At 47.7% G+C, this 20,072-nt stretch overlaps 7 protein-coding genes across 7 annotated transcripts; 3 read left to right on the top strand and 4 right to left on the bottom strand.

The window, feature by feature from the left end:
- The first annotated feature begins 758 nt into the window (after positions 1-758).
- BKA67DRAFT_694825 (uncharacterized protein) lies at positions 759-1,273 on the top strand. The gene is made up of 2 exons (XM_046109282.1): positions 759-1,196; positions 1,263-1,273. Exon 1 carries the CDS (start codon positions 818-820, stop codon positions 1,094-1,096), a length of 279 nt encoding a protein of 92 aa, XP_045954347.1. The 5' UTR covers positions 759-817; the 3' UTR covers positions 1,097-1,196; positions 1,263-1,273.
- Positions 1,274-2,950: 1,677 nt separating this feature from the next.
- On the bottom strand, positions 2,951-4,803 carry BKA67DRAFT_523469 (high-affinity glucose transporter; the record flags this gene model as incomplete). The annotated part of the gene is made up of 6 exons (XM_046098473.1): positions 2,951-3,510; positions 3,559-3,759; positions 3,813-4,372; positions 4,428-4,515; positions 4,569-4,709; positions 4,755-4,803. The coding sequence occupies 6 exons, from the start codon at positions 4,801-4,803 to the stop codon at positions 2,951-2,953; spliced, it is 1,599 nt and encodes a 532-aa protein (XP_045954346.1).
- Positions 4,804-7,254: 2,451 nt separating this feature from the next.
- On the bottom strand, positions 7,255-10,272 carry BKA67DRAFT_578720 (uncharacterized protein). The gene is made up of 3 exons (XM_046103714.1): positions 8,862-10,272; positions 8,108-8,810; positions 7,255-8,007 (listed from the first exon to the last, which is right to left on the bottom strand). The coding sequence occupies exons 1-3, from the start codon at positions 10,229-10,231 to the stop codon at positions 7,684-7,686; spliced, it is 2,397 nt and encodes a 798-aa protein (XP_045954345.1). The 5' UTR covers positions 10,232-10,272; the 3' UTR covers positions 7,255-7,683.
- A 292-nt stretch (positions 10,273-10,564) lies between these two features.
- Positions 10,565-11,611, bottom strand: BKA67DRAFT_578718 (uncharacterized protein). Its single transcript, XM_046103713.1, has one exon. It carries the CDS (start codon positions 11,372-11,374, stop codon positions 11,054-11,056), a length of 321 nt encoding a protein of 106 aa, XP_045954344.1. The 5' UTR covers positions 11,375-11,611; the 3' UTR covers positions 10,565-11,053.
- A 2,011-nt stretch (positions 11,612-13,622) lies between these two features.
- On the top strand, positions 13,623-13,964 carry BKA67DRAFT_523766 (RlpA-like double-psi beta-barrel-protein domain-containing protein-containing protein; the record flags this gene model as incomplete). Its single annotated transcript, XM_046098502.1, has 1 exon — positions 13,623-13,964. One exon carries the CDS (start codon positions 13,623-13,625, stop codon positions 13,962-13,964), a length of 342 nt encoding a protein of 113 aa, XP_045954343.1.
- Positions 13,965-15,230: 1,266 nt separating this feature from the next.
- On the top strand, positions 15,231-17,048 carry BKA67DRAFT_662586 (heterokaryon incompatibility; the record flags this gene model as incomplete). Its single annotated transcript, XM_046108030.1, has 1 exon — positions 15,231-17,048. The coding sequence occupies one exon, from the start codon at positions 15,231-15,233 to the stop codon at positions 17,046-17,048; it is 1,818 nt and encodes a 605-aa protein (XP_045954342.1).
- A 1,668-nt stretch (positions 17,049-18,716) lies between these two features.
- BKA67DRAFT_539670 (uncharacterized protein) lies at positions 18,717-20,002 on the bottom strand (the record flags this gene model as incomplete). The annotated part of the gene is made up of 2 exons (XM_046100676.1): positions 18,717-19,750; positions 19,825-20,002. 2 exons carry the CDS (start codon positions 20,000-20,002, stop codon positions 18,717-18,719), a joined length of 1,212 nt encoding a protein of 403 aa, XP_045954341.1.
- Positions 20,003-20,072: the final 70 nt, after the last annotated feature.

Raw genomic sequence — 20,072 nt, 5'->3', positions numbered from 1 at the left:
CAGGTACAGCACAAGAGTAAGACACAAGACATAAGACTAAACGCTACCGAAGATAGTTCCTTTCGTAATGATCTCGGGGACGTTTGGAACTACATACGATAGCGCTGTGGATACGTAGCTGGAATCGTGACATCCTGTGGGTACTGTGATAGTTTATAATTAAGAGCAAAACCATCTTTAGGCACTTCAGCGCTAAATTCGCTGAAAACTCACTGCGTAAAAGGGAATCACAGCAGAGCGCTAAAACCATTAAGCAACCCCCTTAAGAAATTCACATTTAACAGACGGCTTTATTAGCAGCTAGGGCTGCCTTACATCAACCCACCAAACAGCCGCCACGGTACGACCTAAAGTCTTAACGGGCGAATACTTTGGGTAGCGGCATCCGCATTATGGCTAAGACAGTGGATCTCTACGTAGCTATCCAAGGTTGAGCTACCGAAAGTATGGTAAGGCTAACGAATGAGCTTGTTCCCTGCATACTTAGCAGGATTCACTCATAGGAATATCACGGCGATAAGACAGAAAGGCTGGAAGAGACAAGCAAGCTACGACCGCTTGTAAGTGAGGAAATCGCCCACATTGTATCGGTGATTCCCAGTACCCAGAAGATAAGATGTAGTCGGCGTACCACAGGTGACGTCATGTGGACGGCTGCGCGTGCCGACTAATACGCAATACTTCGGAAGACCAGAGCCTTGCTTAACTTCATTTTCTTATATGGAACCTATCGCAACTGACAATTCTACAAAATCAAGCTGATCCTGCTTGTAAGATTGCTACTTCAAGTTTCGAACATGCTCAAATCACATGTCCAATGTGCTTGACAAGTCCACCGTCCTCGGCCACGGCAACACCGCCGAAGTGCTGCGCGACGGCACCACCGCTAAATGTCACCACCAAGGACAACACCGTGCAGTCGTCCGATCCATCCACACAACCCGATTCGACAATAGGCCAGAAGCTGAAGGGCGAGTTCCACGGCGCGATACACACAGCGACGGACTCAGTGCAGGCTACCGCAGGCGCCTTGGCGAGGACCGAGAAGCTGAAGAGGAGGCGGGCTTATAGAAGATACAGCAGGAGGACCAAATGATAGGCGCCAAACATGGCGTCATGCCTATGGGCAGTGGACCGAGACAGAAGGCTTCCGGCGTCCCCTCAACGGTCGAGAGGGCCGGTTGTCGAGTCATTACGTAAGGATTCTTTGAAGAAGTAATTTTCTTTTCGCAGAGTCGATAATGATACCAAGGATGTTTCAGGCGCAATCAGGAGGCTACAGAAGCCACCAGGACAAAGCTGTTATGAATGGAGATTCACATGCTTGTTGTCGATTACCTCATTGCCAAGATTTATCGCCTTCTAAGCGCCTATGGTTTTGTAGCCAAGACACTATTAACAGATTCATTGTAGGGAGGTGCTCTTGTGTACTAATTCTCATGAGCGCTTTCAAGAAAGCCACGAACTTCTGCCAAGTGTCTTGGGGCAAGTCCTCCATATAGACGTCATCTACAAGCGTTAAGCCATCTATAGGCCTCTAATCCTTAATATTCGATTATCATTTAAGTACTGCTGAAGAGTCTCGGGATCTCCCTGTCCAAGTCCGTTCTTAGAAATAGTCCAAAGAAGTTGACTATGTCTCCTAGATGATTCTTGAGCTCATACAGGCTGTCTCGGGAGTCATTGCCTATGAACATTGGACGCCACGAAAGATCTCTAACCTAGTCATATGCCTTAACTAGAAATCTATTCGAAGTAGAGTGTCGTGATGTAGCGTTGCACTAAGCTTTAAGGCCCTCACTCTACACATCATTGATAGTTACCCCGCAAAGAAGGGTATATCCAGGGCTTCCGTCCCCGTTATACTCTTGCCTCCAGCAAGATTGAGTCTTGACAGCGATACACCCTTATATTTTGGTTACCTGACTTTAGTAGTGATCATGGTGACAACATCTTTTATTCGATAAAATTATTTATTTGTTTGAATCTTTATTTTACTTTAAGCTTAGTTTTTAACATTTATTTGTAACATTTCACGATTCTACTTAAGGGCTTTCCCACTAGTTTAACGTATAAGTTCTCTCTTATCTAAAGTACTATTAAATATAGTTCGAAACGTCCCCGAGATTCTTACGAAAGGAGTTCTCCTCCGTAGCGTTTAGTGCTATGTCTATGTCTATCTTAGCCTTATATCCTACTCTTGGGTGATACCTGACTAGTTGTTTGTGTATGTCGTGACAAATATTATAAATAAACAAAGTGAGTATTATAAGCTAAAAGATTACTTAAATTTTCATCTAATATAAATCTTATCATTATCTGATTTCAAAACCTTGAGTTATAAATATTAGTATACAAATAACTGTTATTGTGGAATGGCTTCTCCATTCATTTCTTTCCGTACAGTTTGGGCGACAAATAGATCTATTCAGCGCTATCGTACGAAAGGAAGAAGGGATTCTTCCCATCGTACGCGATCTACAGATAGGGGTTTGGCCTATACGGCTGCAAGCTGCCGACAGCCACGGTGTGGCTGTAGTGGCTTGCCGTCAGTACGCCGGTAACTAGCTAGACTATATGGTCGTGCGAGACCGCGGATAACCATATTCCAACAGTTATGTATATATATAATATAAGCACTTAACATTAACAAATTATAATATAAGCAATGCGAGAGCCGAAGAAGCTACCGCCCGTAATAAACAGAGCCATCGTTACATATTGATAATCATGCCTAACAAAATGAACCGCAACTTGATTTCTGAGGAAACATGGAATATGACTTTGTGAGACAAACTGAAGGAGAATTAGACAGTGAGAACAATAGTCGTGATATCACGGGCCATGGCCCGCAAGGTTCGACGGGATAGAGTATTTTCCCCACAGGTCTTGAAAAAGAAACAAACGATTCTGAACGCAAGGTAAGGACACCTAGAAGTGCTAGCTAACCTTAGGTGGTTGGTTCCTGAGTCTTGGGGGTAGTCGGGGCCAACTTCTCTACATGAGAGAACGGTGCATTGATCTTGACATTACCAGCCTCGATGTCTTTTGTTAGTTGATCGAGACGCGACTCCTTCTTAAACGACTTCCAAGCTGGCCGCCCGGAATCAAATACCTCATTCATCTCTTCCAGCGTGAAGCCTCGGGTTTCAGGTGCCAGTAATGTCATATGAATAAATGCCAGACCATTGAAAGTTGCGAAGATCATATACATTTTCCAGTTGATATTCCACAAGAGCGGTGGGACGGCGAAAGCAAGGACCATGTTCCAGAACCAGTTAGAGGCTGTAGCAAGGGACACTGCCTTCGCGCGAACCTTGCTTGGGAATATCTCTGCCGGGTAGGTCCACGAGGTCGGGCCCCATGTCGTGGCGAAAGTAGCGACGAAGAGGTATGAACATGCAACGATGGCTGATGACGCAGATTTATTACCTTGCACCACCCAAGTGATCTGATCGAGTCTTGGGTTTGTGAAGTCGTTAGGATGACCATATACAGCCTGCAGTGAACCTGTGAATTGTTAGAGAATCGCATCACAATGACCAAGGCGTCAAGTACCTGAAATGAAGAGCCAAATCATCATGAAGAATGAGCCAAAAATCAAAGCAGGCCTCCGTCCAATCTTATCGAGGTAGAGGATAGCAGGTAATGTCATAACAACGTTGATGATATACTGGATGGCAGAAGTCAAGAGTTCGTCACCGATATCTGCACCTTTCATGATATACACAATATAGTACATCATGATATTCATGCCTGCTTAGCGATTAGTCATGACATTGACAATGGTTCTTGTTCTTTCAGGCTCATACCACAGAGTTGGGACCACATCTGAATGGACATTCCCAGGATCACTCGCTTGAAGATTCGAGGCTGAGTCAGCGCCCTGAAGCTCGAAATAGCTTCTTCACGCTCAAACCTTAGAGCATCTTCAATCTCTTGATACTCAGCCAGCACCTTAGGATGATTGACATCGCCAGCACCATGGAGAAGAGCGAGGACCTTGATTGCCTCTTCCCAGCGGTCTCTGGAAGCTAGCCAACGAGGGCTATAAGGAAAAAAGAATAATCCAATGAGTAGGATGAAAGCAGGAACCATCTGAACTCCCCAAGGTATGCGAAAAGCCGCCTCTGGTTGGTTTTCGCTCTCGGGGCCGCCACCGACTTGAGCAGCACCATACTGGATGAAGTACTGAATGAGAATACCCCAAGTGATCGCCCACTGCTGAAGCGACACTATGCGGCCACGAATCTCTTTGGGGGCAATTTCGGATTGATACACTGGCACAATGGATGATGCAATGCCGACACAGAGTCCAGCAATGACCCTTCCGGCGCAGAGCATGCCAACATTTTGGGCCGCACATTGAATGCTAAACGATGTTAGTGAAAATTCCATATTTGATCGTTCTGTACAGGAAATCTCACATTGATCCAATAATCCAAAGTAAGCAAGAAACCTGGAGTGCCACCTTCCTTGAGTACTTATCTGCGATGAATGAGCTCACCAACGATCCTAACAGCAAGTCAGATGATGTATGTACTTCATGATGCAACAAGGTAGCATACCAACCAAGGAGCCAGCGGGCATAGACGCAGTGATACCGCCTTGTCTGTATGACACGGGGTTGTCGAAATACCGAATATATGCGTTCGTACCCAGTACACCGCTCATCGAACTGATGTCGAAACCGAAGAGTCCACCCCCTACTCTCTTTTAGCCATGAGCTGACCTTTTCACGCATACCAACATACCCAATGCGGCGAAACCGCATATAAAATATACATTGCTCGCTGTATACATGTCAACTGTAGTAGTAGTAACAATCTAGGTCAGTCGGTAGTAAGCAACAATAGGGAGAGATATTGACAAATGGCGAAATGCGACGCTGAGTTCTGCGTGACGATTTGGTCACAGAAGAGTGGGGGAAGAAACGAACTCGGAACGTTGGGCGTGTCGTTGCATACATAGTCGCGGCGTTCGTACTTGAGACGTTGATGTGGTGACACAAACTGAGTGGCCAGGGATGAGGGACAGACAGGGACTGTTCGGGGAAGAGCGAGGTTGAGGGGTCAAGGGCTGGCAGCTACTCCATGTTAATCCGCAAACAGTAGGATCATATGGATTAACAAGTCGTACGGTTCTGTACGATGTCTAGTGCCAAGAGAGATCTCATGCGAGGTGATGTGCCCGCCTCATGCTCCAATGCTTGTGGTTGGGCTCGTGGGCTGATGATGAAGACTGTAATGACCATTTCGACCAATTAGATGTCTTTCACGAAGCCCGAGTGGGATATCACTTTCATAAATTTGACGAACCCTTGTATGACGGTTCGAGAGCGGTACCCATTTGCATACCATGCTGCCATGTTATGACCATTATGCTAAAAGCTCTGGCCTGGCATACTCATTTCCTGCTCCAGTTATTTCCATGAAGTAATGCGAAGTTCCTCAACAGTGGCCTGAATCGTTTGGAAGCCGACGGCACCCACAATGGGGCGGCCAGGAAAGTGGGAAAGCTACAGAGACCGTATGTATTTGACCAATAACGTCTCTTTCTATGATGGTGGCCAATCCAATTCCAAAGTTGTTACGGTGCCTGATTGGCTTCCGAGAAGGAAAGTTGGCAATCGACCTGGTCTCCCATGCGACCTAAGAAAATGGTGTATGAATCTTGAACAAGGGCGATAGATCAGCATCCAATACCAATTTGGTACGGGGTCTGCCCGATGGCCATATGACCCCGAGCATGGTTGTCTGAGACGGACGGATTTAACCAGGGTGACTGTCTTGCGATTCAACCCTCCAAATCACCAACGACTCTTCGTTTTCATGTTCGACACTGGCAGGTGCATGCACACCATCGCTGGTGAGCAATGCAAGAAAACTTGAGTCGAAGTCACCAGCTAGGCTATAAATGGTCACATCGTAGTAGGGACCATTCATACTTTAGAGGAATGGACGAACAATCACATCTCCTTGGAAGATAGGACTACTCTGATGGATGATCGAAACTAAAAGGCCGAAATTGCTGAAACCCATCCAGTAGAGCTTCCTTGCTTGGTAGGTTCCCCGCATTCCGCTAGCATGGGAGCCAGGCTGGTAGATCGAGCTTCGATGCCTGTAACAATGCACATCAGCACCGAATGCCTTTTTTCGAAAGGAGGGTGGTCTTGTTCTTTGACTGGCTAGCGAGGTTGCCTCGTTTCAATAAGAATTCATTTTCGCAAGCCACGATTATCATAAAGGGTATGTGAACAGTTTCCGAAGTAGCTAGGCGAATTTGATGAACGGGTGCCACGAAAATCTTGAGGCGGCCATTAGGTTTAAGTGACTGGTCCGTATGCTACAGCGGCCTGTCCTCGTGTTACTTCAAAGCGTGTGAAAACCTCCACAAAGGCAGGGGATATGTTGCATGCGCACAGAATGTAGTACGAAGTACCACGTATGTCCGGGAGGTTGTAATGCATGTGTGACAACACAAATCATTACGTCGCCCTGCCCAGTCATAAGTACTCGAACACCTCTGCATATAGGATCGCCACATGTTTGTCGCTTTCGGGGTCGCTTGGCGAATCCTGCAAATGCATTGGGGGGGAGGGGGATATGACCAAGAGGTCGATTATTCACCGCAATGTATGCACATCCTCTCCGATGACATGCATCGCTCAGACGGGCAGCCGTAGAAGGACAGTACGTTGTATCAGCAAGGGCTCAGCTGGAATGCTGTGCTACTTCATAGACTTTTGTACGTTGGATCCGCAGTCCGCAGCCGGGAGGGGTCGTATGAGATGTGAAAGCTTAATTCCAGCTGGCCGATGTTATTTTGACACGAGTCCACTCGGGGAAAGACGATGGCTCTGTCGCAAGAACATGTAATTGTCAGCTTGCATATTTCAATGTGCTAGAATGTCTCCATCCTCTCCGCATCCAGACATGAAGTCGGAATACAGTGAGAAAAGTCGGGCTTCTGACAAGTTATCGAAAGACTGCTCGAGTCCGACAGCACAACGTACAGAAACCCTCAATCGAACAGCGGCAGGTGCGTTCGGAGGCCGCATCAGAACGTGAAACGAATCTTGACGCTGGCCAACTATGACTTGTTAGCAAAAAGGCACTGCCTGGGAACTCCATGTCCACGGAAGGCGTAACCTCATAGTCCCAAGAAAAGCCTGTTGAATAAACATTAGTTGGTTCTCGTGTCACTTTTGTAGCTCCACTAGAGCTGTGCATCGGAAGCACGATTAAAAAGAAATTAGTGCAATGTTGTCTTGATTATGTTCCCCTGCCACTCGGCGGTAAACCATGAAAATGTGTTTTGCATGGAGCCTCTCGAGCAAGGGAAAAATGCTGATGGGTCCGAAACCAGATGCCACGAACATGGCGGAATCCGATCGTGTCCCATCACGATATAGTACATGAGGCCGATGAAGATTCTCGGGATAGTGAAATATAAGAAACAAGAGTAAAGGGTATCTGCAAATGCACGAGTTTAGCCGCCAACGCCGTATCCGATGTCGTGAAGTGTCGAGTCCATATGTTCCATTTCCCTCTCGTTGTACAGGCAGTTCCTCCTGTATGGTCCTCGTTCCGACAAGTGTCTGAGAAACTCTGATGGTAAGGGGGGCGTAGTAATTGCAATTATAGACTGTGAAGAAAAGCGGGACGCAGCGCAAGAATCCTGTTACGGTGCTCGTCTTTGGCTCACTTGAGCACCATGAGGACCAGGCTTTCCATCAAAGATATCCTGGAGATATTCTCGCTGGACGCGGAAACTCTTGTAGTTACCGCCAAGCAGAGGAGCCAGGATGGTGCTGTAACCATGCACATCATTCTCGGTTCGAGCCAGTGCCGTCATTCGCTTTTGTAGAACATCATACGCAGACTTGAAACTTTTACGGATCATCGGGAAATTCGCAGATCCACCCGCGATATCGTTCTCCGGGTTGTTGGGGTCTATGATCGAAAGACGGTCCATGTTTCTGTAAATAATGTTGCTGACAGAGTGCTAGAACACATATGTCAGTAGAGGATGGAAGAATAGAAAAGGAAGAGTTAAAAAGTAGAGTAACAAAAAAGCGAGAAGAAAGTTTGTCGGCGCAACTGACCTTGGGGATGAACCGAGGCGGATCCATGCTGATCGCTGTAGTCTCGTAGTCAAATTCCATGCCATATAGTCGAAAGAAGCGCATCAAAGCTTCACCCAAATGATGCTCAGGAATCAAGGTTCCACTCTGAACCTCGGGCCAATTGTTCAGCAGGTTGACAACCATGCAGATGACGGAAAAACCGCCAATACCACCATTGACGGGTTCGTTGAGGCCACGCATACAGAGGTAGTGCTTGACGATGGCGACCAATGTGGGCATGGCGGGATATTGCTTCTTCCAAGCCATAAATGTGTCAATGGCGGTGATTCCTGTGAGGTTCTCAAAGGAGATATCGACACGAAGTCCGGTGGCTTCGTCGATATACTTGACCAGCGGAACTTTCGCGCCTGAGATGATTTCGACGTCATTTCCATGGGGGATTCCTTGTTTACACAAATAACCTCTTAGTTTAAAGAGAGATGATTTGGTAGACAGGGTTCCATAACCTCCGTTCATATACTGGTCTGAGCAGATCACGATATCCATATCAGCCGTAGGCAGATACAAGCCCGACATGAAAGATCCAAAAGCTTTGACGTTGGCGTTCTTTTGCCAACGCTTAACATGACTCGCAAGTGTACGTACCAAGCCCTGTCGAATCTTCTCCTCAAAGTCACGAGGGCGAACATACTGGAAGAAGTCGACAAGCTCCTTGTGTAGCCTGTTCAACTCGTTAAAAGATATCTTGGGGTTACAGCGGAGTTTGGCTTACCTGACTCCCATGTTGGGTTCAGAGGAATGGTCGTTTACGGCCCAAGGACACGCCTCTTCATCACCTCTGACCGCCCAAGTCGGGTCAATTCCAGCATTAGCTGGCTTCTTCTTACCTCTCACCAACGGCTGGTGAGGTCGCTCTTTGATCTGATCGTCAGCTGTTCGCTTTCGACTACCAAAATTAGTGGAGGCTGACAGGTCCACGGGTGCCTTGAGTTTGGCAGACTTGCTAGGTGGCGATGGAAGTTGAGAAGCCGAGGAGGATTGGCTCTGGTTACCCTGAGGAGGATTGTCCTGCTGCACTGGAGGCCCTTGCAGGATTGAAATCTCCGGGGGGCGAGGTGGAAGAGACGAGGGTAGAGTTGACGTGGTAAGGGAAGATTTAGGCCCAGTGGGCGCGCCTGGTACGCCTTGACCGTTTTGCGAGTTGCCATTGTGAGCACTCCCATTTACAACGTAACTGCTGTCGCCCTCGTCGTCGCTCATATCAAAAGAGATAAACTCTGCGGCATCAGAAGCAGCAGCCTCCTTCTTCGCTTCCGCCTCAACACGAGCCTTCCTGATCATTTGCACGACATCTTTCTTTTTACGTTGCGTTTCGTCCTGCGGGGGGAGGGCAGTGTAGGGATCTGGGTTAGACCACTTGGGAGCCTCTTGAGCGGCTGGGTCGTCGGCCAGTCGCACACGCTTTGCAGCGGGCTCGAGTCCTTCGCCTTCGGATTCGCCTGAAATGTCCATGGCAGCATCGTCACTCTCGCTCAGCTCATCGAGGTCGCGATAGGTGGCGCGTCCAGAAGTATCTCCCAACAGATCCTCAGCATTTTCGTTGGCATAATCTTTGTGCAAGAACTCTCGGTCGGCGGCTTTGCGCATGCCGCCTCTGCCACGAAAGCCGTTCCCACCGCGTCCATTGCGCTGGAAGCCACCACGGTTGGGACGTCTACTAAGCCCTCCCGGGCCATTTTGTCTCCTAGACTGGCCGGGCCTGTAGCTGTCGTTGTCGCCACGAAGAGGAGGGGGCGGGCCTCTATACGAATCATAGCTCTCCTGTACACCAGGAGGCCGATTGGCGCGAAAGGTAAAATCACCCTGCGGTGGACGGAAGTCGCGATCGGAGCCTCTCGCATAGTCACGACCAGACTCTCTGCGTGAATCAGGATACGGGTCAAAGCGGTTGTCGTTTCTTCGATCAGAGCTGTAGCGGTTATCGTCAGCTCTCGGGTCGCCGCGGAATTGGTAAGGCGCGTCCCAGGAGGGTCGGGAGGGCGGGGGTGGTGCATAGGAAGAAGGGGACGGGCGATAAGTTTCAGAAGATCTGTAGCCTGATCGCTGCCCCTCGTCGCGGGGGGGTGGCCATCTGGAACCCATGGTTGCGATGTGATGGGGGTGTTGGCTGATGTGATGAGTTTGTGGTGGAAAGATCACAAAACGAAACTCAGCAAGCAGCGCGTCACTGCTAAATTCATTCTCTTCTCCGCTGCATTTTTGCGACTCTTGCCGAACATTCACCGTAGCCAATGACCGGCTTCCTCACCAACGTTAGCGGGGTGAGTTTGTCACCTTACTACAAGCTGCAGGTGCAACGGCCAGAGGTAAGATGGCTTATGTCGTAAATAATTACGTCACTGCCAAAGCCCACCAAAAGGTCTGCGCGCATTTGTTGCCAGTCGCGCCCGTGAACTTTCCCCTTAAGCGCGCCAGCTGTAACTACGTGTGGGTTTAAGTCGTGGTCATGGCAGTCAAAGCAGAATAGTCTGTGCCGTCAAACTCACGTCCGCAATCCTGTGGTGGTAATACTAACATGGAAACCCATGAAAGTATTCACAAGTTAAGCAAAAAGATTCTGGTGTCATTAGTTGCCTTGAGCCATAAAATAGTTCGTCCTGGCTGATTACATTTTGCAAGCTCCCTTGTGCCAATGCCACTGCCCGGTTTTCTGAGCATTATTCGAACACGATCTCCTGTCTACGTATTCCCTTCTGCTAGCATCACATGAAGGCCCACCTTCTCCAAGATCGCTCCCAACTCCCAACCCATCAACTTACAACACATTACAAATGAGACTTCCTATTTTCAAATTTTCGTAGCACCTTTCACCATCCCCTAATAGGACCGACCCACTAGTACTTGGACCGATCACAGTTCCTGCCCATCCATACCGTGCACGCCGAATTGATGCCCTTGAACGACTTAGCCACCATCTGCGGCCGGACGCCACCGCAGGCCTGTCTGGTTCGACCGCCGTTCGTGAAATACGTGCATGAGATGCCTTTTGGTGACAGGGCAGGCTCGGCGGAAGCGGCGCTTACATTCTGGCGTTTGTTCTGGGCCGGGAGCTAACAACCCTTGAAGACGTAGTAGTTGTCGATATCGCCAGTGCTGCAGACCTGCTTGGTGTCGTAAAGGGTGACCAAAAACAGTTGGACTCAACATGCTCTCAAGTGGTGGTATGGTGATAGCTGAGTCTGAAGCTGAGCACATCAGAGCAAGAGTTAGCAAAACAGATTTCATGGAAGTAGATAGAGGAAACTCAAAGGATCGAAATGTGCAAGTAATTTGTAATTAGTAAGGATGGGGTTCCTGAACATGTCTCTTTGATATAGTGGTAATTTGGTCACTAACGACCTGACACAGAGTCGGGTCATTAATATACTCATGGAAGATCTGTAGGGTATGTGGCCCAGAAGACCATTGTTTACGCATGGGATATATAGACCCTATGTTTCTTTGGATTTTACGCAGCAACGATTGCTATTGCTATTGCTATCATATTTAATAAACAACAATCCCTTGATTATGGTGTATGCTATACGAAACACCGAATTGATAGAGCTGAATTATTTAAGCTGGAGAAGATATAGACGCTGCGCCTTATGTTTGTTTATCAGTTATCAGAAAATATTCCCTGAACATAGCTTCTGGAAACCTGCGTCCAAGATACCTCCATAGATTGTAGTCGGTGTGTCCTCATCCACGGAGATTCTGCCGACGCCCAATGGTGCAGGTGGTCAATTATGCGCGTGTTGCCCTCTGTTTTTGAATTCTTTACCTAAAGCTAATGCAAATTAGATAGAGCTAGAAAATTGAGGAATTTTCATGTAGTTGGTCTAAATAATCACTGTACTCATATCAACATTGCTTCAGCACATACACACTTTCAACCGCTATTGCAGCCTATCTAGTAATTAAGCTTACTTTTGCTTCGAAATTCTCTTTGGCGATAATGTCATTGCCTTTTGTCTCGATAGTAGCCGGATAAATCATAAGAGCGATCTTAGGAAAATAGATACCATGATAACTGAGTATGGTTAGCTTCGTAACGCAGGTGTTCATTAAGCACTTATACGAAGTGATTTGATAGAGGACAGAGGACAAAGCATAAGATTGTCTAAATTTTTTCTTTTTGGAAATTAACAAACTTGTGATTGAATAAGTGGCTGTCCTTCTCAACTAAAGTCATTTAAGGTTCTCGGTTTCCACCACAATTTACTATTCATCCGGAGAAGAACATTCGATGTCTATAATTGTACTTACTTGACCCGCACCCAACAATCATGCGATTCATGGGATTGTTCCTCTTATTCACCAAGCATATAGCATATAGCGTATTCGACTATTTCGTGACGCAAACTACATCGGCATGGCAAAATGCATTGCATAAAGGAGTGCGTGTACGGAGCCGGCTTTTATTGATTTACAAGTAATTAAATCAAAGAGTACGGCCCCTTCCTTCTTGTACATAGGACATTGCCACTTTTCAACACAAGGTAGGAGCAGTGCACAGTGTAATATCAGATTGGCAAGTTGCTTCCAAAAGGTATCATCAAGGCCATCATACGAATCTCACCAAGATTTTAGATACCTTCATATATGTGCCCCAAAGATCCCTCTACCAATCCTTTCAACAGCTCACCGAAAATTGGCGGGCGAGCTAGATCATCCAATTTATCCCGTAATGTAAAATGATATTATTATTTTGTAGTGTTGGTAACCGCCGTATGGTTCGGTGGGATTACTCATGCAAGGCCACATGGTCACCGATTAGGAGTGTTACAGAGTTTGGATGGGATTGTCGTGGTTCTGCCTCATCCTCATCGCGTAAGCCGGAGGAGCCAGGTTCTGTGTCAGCCGACCAGCCGATAATGGTCACGGTAATCACAAATGCGACGGTGAGATTTCCAGGTCTGAGACTGTGCGATCAAAACGACACTCAGCTCAGCATCAGCTGACCACGTGATGTAATACTGTATTCCTCGTCCTGGTGTTCCCGGCGTCTCAGATGGCTTTTGTGACTGAGTTCTATCCGCATTGTGATGCCTTTTCCACGAGAAAACAGGTAAGCGTATGGATAAGGTTGGGATCTGCAAAATTTTGTGCCAGGGATCCAAATCGAGGATTCGCAATTAATCCGCAGCTACCTGTAAGACATGATTCTGTGCCTGTGTAAGCTTGTCCAGCCTTTTATGTTGATGATTTTGTAAGTTCCAATGCCATCACCAGGAGACGGAAAGCTATGCTGGATCAACGGTTGGTAAGGCAGAAAGAGCGGCGCAGTTCATGGAGAGAATCCTAGATGGCATGATTCATTTCGAAGACTCACTCGAAATCTGTATAAATATGGGCACCCGTCGGCGCAGGGTTGCAGATGTTCTTGACTCAACATCATTAGTACACATAACTACAACCCATCTGTTCTAAGAAACGAAACTTTTCCAAATACCCATTCCCTAACAATTCATTTCGATCTTAAATTCTCAAAATGCAGTTGGCAGCCACTTTAATCCTACTGAGCCCTGCTCTGGCCTTTACCGGTCGCATGACGCACTACGACCCCGGACTGGGCGCCTGTGGACGAACCAACGGACCCAATGACCGTATCGTCGCCCTTGGACATAGCCGCTTCACCGCCGGGAACCCGAACAACGACCCGCTGTGTGGAAAGAACATCAAAATCCACCACAACGGCGTCACCGTCACTGCCCAGGCCGTCGACAAGTGTATGAGCTGCGGGGCGAATGACATCGATGTCAGCCCAGCCGTTTTCAAATTCTTTGCGCCTTTGGGAACTGGCGTTATGCAAGTCGAGTGGGAGTTTGCTTAAGAGCTCTGGACCATTATAGAGCTGTTCATAGTGAATATCGGAGGTATACATGGAGTCACTCTTTTATGGCGGTTAGAACAGAAGCGGGTGTACTGTGGAATTTTCATCCGTCGAATTTAACTTGCGATGCGTATTAATAGGCAAATATTACGAAATATGGGTTTCCTTGATTTTGTAGCTCTTCAATGTCCATGAAGCCGTATCCGTCCGGCGTGCTTATAGTTTGTATAATCTCGCCAAGTGAAGGATATCGATTCTATGGCTCAAGTGCTCATCTAACCCACAACTGGTTTCAGGCAATTATTGTGATCAAGAACGGGGCTAAATGACAGACTCCACGCTTCCTTCATAAAGAAAATATTCCCGAGGAGTGTTCCAACTTATTCAAGGATGTTGGGCGCAAAAAATAACTTCTGCCGTATTACGACCGAGTCGACTGTATAACCGTGTAGAAATGGAACTTTTTAGCGTCTATCAGGTCTAAGTATCAATACTGCGCTACGCTGTATTGTCTCTAATTACCGTATGCCGGTATATACGGCGTTTACAATCTCACCTCCATTTGCGAGCGCATTCACCGCTGGTTTTCCTAACCTAACCTAGCCCATCATCGTTCATAGCCTGATGGGATTCCGCTCTACATCTCGCCAGCAGTCCTAGACCATCTGATCTTTCAAGTTTGAACATAGTAATGGATCTGACGACCAAGATTTTGAACTTATTCTATGTATTATACACTTCCTTTTTTGAGGACCAATAAGCGCAAAGAAAGTCCGCCGGGGTTAAGGGCAGTGTTCCTATGGAAACTGTCCTTTCCACCAGATTGACCACCCGTACTGATCTCTAAAGCCGCACCAACACTAACTGTTGCAGGAAATTGGCTCATCTTGGCGAGAATAAGTATTTTACGAACTTGAGATGCCTTTCAAAATTAATTCGAGTCATCACCAACTAGACTAAGAACTGCCAAGGAAGGATATCATGATGTGATAGACATTAGAGAAGCGACCGGAGAGACATGTGTTTCGGTTCAACCCGACCTGTGCGGGGTCATCAGCACCTGTTCAGCCGTTCGAAGAGAGCCAATCAAGGCTCTACCTGCATATGCCATAACAGGTATTCAGAGCTCTTAGGCTAGACTAGTGGTGTCAGCCTGGACAAGTAGGTCTCGAATGGTTTTATCTTAGGCAGAGCAACATATAAAGCCCGGCTTGGACTTCCTTTCCTCAGTAACTGCGCTATCGCGAGATGACCGATAAGGCAGCCATGTCTTTTCGCTTGTTGAACGTTTTTACCGGGCGATTGACCGAACATGCACTTACTAGCCATCCTTCTTTCTTGGCGGCATCTCACGCGTGGAGTGAGCAATTGTTCCCGCCAGATGTTGACTTCTTATTCAGTCCCGGGCGCATGGCCATTTTGACAACGGTGCAGCAGCGGTATCCCTCGATCAAGCACTGCTGGGTAGACACAATCTGCATCGACCAAAAGGACGTGGATGATAAGATCCGCCAGATCCCCCTGATGGGCGAGATATTTGGGAAAGCCGAAGGCGTCCTCATTATCTTGAGCTGCGAACTCGGCATGCGGCAGGATCATGTCGATAGTCTTACATCACAGCTAGACGGGGCGATTGCGATGGAGGCAGAGGAGGCTTGGGCAACCGAGGGTCAGCACTGGCAATTCGGGGACGGGCGTTCATTAATTGCACAGGCCATGAAGGGATTGGCAAGATTGACGACAACTGCATGGAGTACAAGGGTCTGGACGCTGCAGGAGTATATACTAGCTCGCACCATCACATGGATCGGCACAAACCTCGTACCTCTAGTCATTGACGACATATTGTTCTCCTCTTTACCGGTCATATGCGACACACTAATCATTGAAGAATGCATGGGCGGTGAATTCGACAAGCTTTACAAGTTCTTCAGCGGCATGGCAAATGTCCGCCTACGCCGCGGAGATCGCACCCGAGTTATGGAACTATTGGGCAATCGGAAAGCGACAGTAGAATGTGACGAAGTCTACGGAGTTATGGCTGCCTCAGGTGTAGAGGTTTCTGTCATGAAGAACGAAAAGAAGGAGCAAGTCTGGGCACGATGGGTAGAGGAAGCTCTCCGTCAAGGGCACCTGCGTTGGTTACTCCTGCCGACGATAGGGCCTGCTTCTGCAATTCATGAGAATTGCATCGTCGTTCCATTTAGTGTAAGGCACGAGGCATCTTCCTGCTCTGTATTGGATAAACTATATCCTCTGGGCCCATGTAGTGTCAGCAATGGGGCGGCCACCGTCACAGGAAGATTTCTCGGATTCTGTCATATTGAAAAGAGATTAGGTGCAGTCCATGAGCCAGAACCCAATCATATTCACCGGGATATCACAGTTATACTCTATGCAGCAGGACGATGGAGTTACGCCTTGCGAGTCGGCTCTGCATTGAGTGCAGGGCGTTATAAAACTCGTCACATAGTTTCTATCGCTCAGGCACTGATTGACAATTGGTCAGGGGCACTACGTGCGGTACATCGTGGTAGTGAGGAGAGATTCAAGATGAAGTTCAGGACCGAGGGCCAAGCGCGGATATGGAAAGACTTCATGCTTTTCATGGCGAGCCGATTGACAGGGTTGAACGCCGGCGTAGCATATCTCGCCACGATCCGACGAGCTTCCATGAGAGTGGACACAATTATAGTAGTTGCCAGAGATCAGCACTTGCCTGCTGGAGAACTTGCAGTCGTTGACGTTGGCGGTAGGACACCTGACGGCTTGTGCGTTTTCCTGATTGCGACAAAAAGTACAACGTCCGGTGCAGAGGCTCTTAGCAATGCCAGACACAAGGTTGCTGTGACCCTTCCATTGAGCAGTGCCTTTGAGGGCCTCGTTAAACACTTTAAGCTCGAGTCTTTTACTTTCGGAGGCCGGAACTGTCAAGTTTGTCATGAATATCGAAAGACAGCACTAAGCGATGGTATCGCGTCGACAATGTCGCCAGTTCGATCTTTAGGAAACAGGAGAACCGAAAGAGTCCAGTGTAGTAGAAAGAGAAGACGATCAAAGTATCTAAGGAGAAGACTAAGATGATCGCATCTAGGTAAGGAAAGTATATATGCGGCAAGATATTGCGGTCCTAAATATGATAGAGACGTAGAAGAACTGGTATACAACTAGCACATATATCCGGCAAGGCGAGTCTTACATTAGTGGTTACGCAATATGTTTTTATCTCTTCAAGTTAGTTTGAAATAGACCACATATTTTATAATTGATAAATTTATAAATTGGACTGTTCCTCGGCAGTATTTATACCGCAAATCCGCAGAAGTGAGGTCGTAGTAGCGTGGCTGCTAAACCACCCTTGGCACTAAGGAACAAGTAAATTAAGACGCAGAAGGACAAATACTTTTAGAGGGTTGGTGGAACACAAAAGCCTGTTGAGGAGATCGAATCGCCTGGCGGCGTGAGAGCTTCATGCTAATCCGTAGCGAACAGTATACATACGACTATTGTCTGGGGATTCCTCTCGTAATACTTTATTACAGCCAATGAGCTGAATAGGTCGTGTCTAAGTCCTTGCAGTCAATTATCCCAGTAAGAATACATAACAGTTATCTTTTAACGTTCTGGGGACTGACACAACCTAGTTAGGAAGGTACCAAAAGCAACCACTAAATGCCGTCGATTAGATACGTGCATTTGCCCGAGGTTACTTGACTGGCTAATATCGTCCCAGAAGTCCTACTCATTAACTAAATTTGAAACCTAGTGACTCAGGAAACTTCCTTGACCAAATTCGCTCAACCAAGATGGCGGAATGATTGGTTTAGAGCGGTTAGCTAACGCTCCGTTAGTGGCGTTCTAAAGCTATGCTGGTCGCGTCAACTAATTACGCTACTGCTTCCATCTCAATTATTACTTGTTGTAACTCAGAGCCTGGTTTTAGACCATTTGAGTGCGATCTCTAGTATATCTCTTTTTCGACGATAGGAGGCGTGGTTAAGATAATTAGTGGCAGCATAAACTGCCTGAATAATTGCACAGATTGGCGCTCTATCTACGTGAATTTGTTTGGTAGCTACATATATAGCCCGAATAGCTACCTAGGATTGCCGCTTCAGCTACTTGAATTGATGTTAGTCGCCCCTAATTCCATTCGTTGAATCATCCGGACAGGGGCAGCAGCCAATAAAGTCTAGACTAGATGAAAGATCAATTCCCAATTTACTAACTATTAACCTGATGTGTTTACAGCATTGAAAGTCTACGTAATGGTGATGACATCTGCTTGCAATATTTACAGACATGACATATCGAACGTGTTAGTCCAGTGCCTAGCTGATCGGTGGCAGCCAAACGTCGAGATGCTAATTAAGGCTTCGCAAATGTGGCGGCCATCATCCATTCCTACAGCCTAACTTGGCCTCTACAGAAGAGGGGACTCACATCATATCACTTCCTGTATCCCTTCCTATATCCCGTCTTATATCCTCTTTTTGACAAGATTCTCTCCAATGCGAAGATTACAAGAGTGTGAATTGTAAAGGCGACAATGCGGGTGTATTTGACGGTTCAGACTAGATACATCCAGGATAGCACTAGACAAAGCAAACTCCAAGTCCTTCACAAGGGTTCACGAGGCATTGATATGACGAGCAAGCGTTGTAGAAGAAAGAGTGACTGGGAGGACTTCTTCGGTCTGCCATCTTCAGAAATGTTTAAATGAAACCTCGGGCATGAACGAGAACATACTTCTCAGCGTAGCTCCGGGTCCGACTCCGACACATGCCCCATAGGGCTTTGGGCTCTCCCGTGAGGTCCGCCTAGATGGCCATGCATGCCTGTACTTTCTGGTGTGATCATCCCGGATGTACTACCATGCGCTGTCGTGGTATACGAGTAAGACGAAACATAATCAGTACCAGCCGAGTCTAAAGTTGCGCACGCGGAATGCGGCAAGGTCGAACTGGAGAGACGAGTCCGGTAGGGATTGAGGTTCGACAGTGGCTTGGCAGACTGGGGTTGGTTGGCGGGCAGTTCACTGGACACAACGCGTTCGATGGCTGGGAGCTCCGACTTATGTCCTACCCCATACGTCGCATCCGTAGGTTCGTCTAACAAAGGCTTCGACGGTGTAAATTGCTGAGACTGGGACACTTGGTATGGCTGGTTCGGCGGGCTTACAGGGCTAGTCGGTGCTTGTTCCATTTGTGGACCGGATTGCGAGTCCCTGACCTTCCTTCTCCGTTGCTGGGATACTAAGGCAAAGAAGATAGCTCCGGCGATTAGTAGCGCGCCGGCTGCAGCACCAACTCCTATGCCCACCTTGGCCCCAGTCGACAGCCCACCATCGGCACCAGTAGTAGATATTGGTGCCGTCGAAGTGGTGGTGGAGCTATTCTGCGCCGACGTGATTGAAGTCTGGATTGGGGTGGTGGTAGTCGCACTCCCGGATATCTGAGCTGTCGGAGTAATAGGAGTATTGCCTAGAGTCGGTGTGAAGCCACTAGTCCAAGCTATGGAGGCCCCGGTGCTATTCGGCAAGCTCGCGAACGCCGGGAGGGCCGTGCCACCCACGTATAGCTTGTCGGCGCAATACGGGTCGCAGCTTTGAAGCGGAAGCCGCTCTAGCTCCGTCGCGTTAGGAGCCGTCTTGCACCCTCCCCACACGGTGTCGTTATTCCCTGTGCCCTTCTCGCAGTGGTGTATGCCAACCCACTCCTGATCGTCAAACTCCGGGGACTTCCATGGACAGGCCCTGTCGTTAAAGCCGGAATCTGTACATCCCGCTAGGTAGGTGTTGCCAGCTATGGTGAACACTCGTTAGTATGTCATGTGCCTATTGTCCTAATGGAAGACGAACTCTCGGCGTCATAGCATGCATTGGAGTTGTCAAAATCGAGGCATATACTTCCCGTGTGGCAACACGGCCAATGTCCGAACGCGATGTTGCCACAAGGAATGAAACTGCCTTTTGATAGTCTGCCTTTCTTAGAGTAACAGGTCCCATTGGACACATGAGGGTTCGCATCGACGCTCATGGTGTCGGATTATTTGTGATTCAGTTGAACGTAGGTGGGATGTGAAGGGACTGATTGCCACAAAGGTAAT

This window comes from Truncatella angustata (genome assembly GCF_020726525.1).
Source record: "Truncatella angustata strain MPI-SDFR-AT-0073 chromosome Unknown BKA67scaffold_8, whole genome shotgun sequence".
In the NCBI taxonomy this organism is placed as follows: Eukaryota; Fungi; Ascomycota; class Sordariomycetes; order Amphisphaeriales; family Sporocadaceae; genus Truncatella; species Truncatella angustata.
Note: the sequence above shows the minus strand (reverse complement) of the source record. Positions and strands in the feature narration are given on the sequence as shown.

Bases quoted from the DNA above. Each gene is read 5' to 3' on its own strand.
- BKA67DRAFT_694825 (XM_046109282.1), top strand. From the start codon at position 818: ATGTGCTTGACAAGTCCACCGTCCTCGGCCACGGCAACACCGCCGAAG.
- BKA67DRAFT_578720 (XM_046103714.1), bottom strand. From the start codon at position 10,231: ATGGGTTCCAGATGGCCACCCCCCCGCGACGAGGGGCAGCGATCAGGC. The intron at 8,811-8,861 runs GTAAGCCAAACT...CGAGTTGAACAG, and splicing joins GAACCCAACATGGGAGTCAG to GCTACACAAGGAGCTTGTCG. The intron at 8,008-8,107 runs GTCAGTTGCGCC...TATGTGTTCTAG, and splicing joins CGCCTCGGTTCATCCCCAAG to CACTCTGTCAGCAACATTAT.
- BKA67DRAFT_578718 (XM_046103713.1), bottom strand. From the start codon at position 11,374: ATGAAATCTGTTTTGCTAACTCTTGCTCTGATGTGCTCAGCTTCAGAC.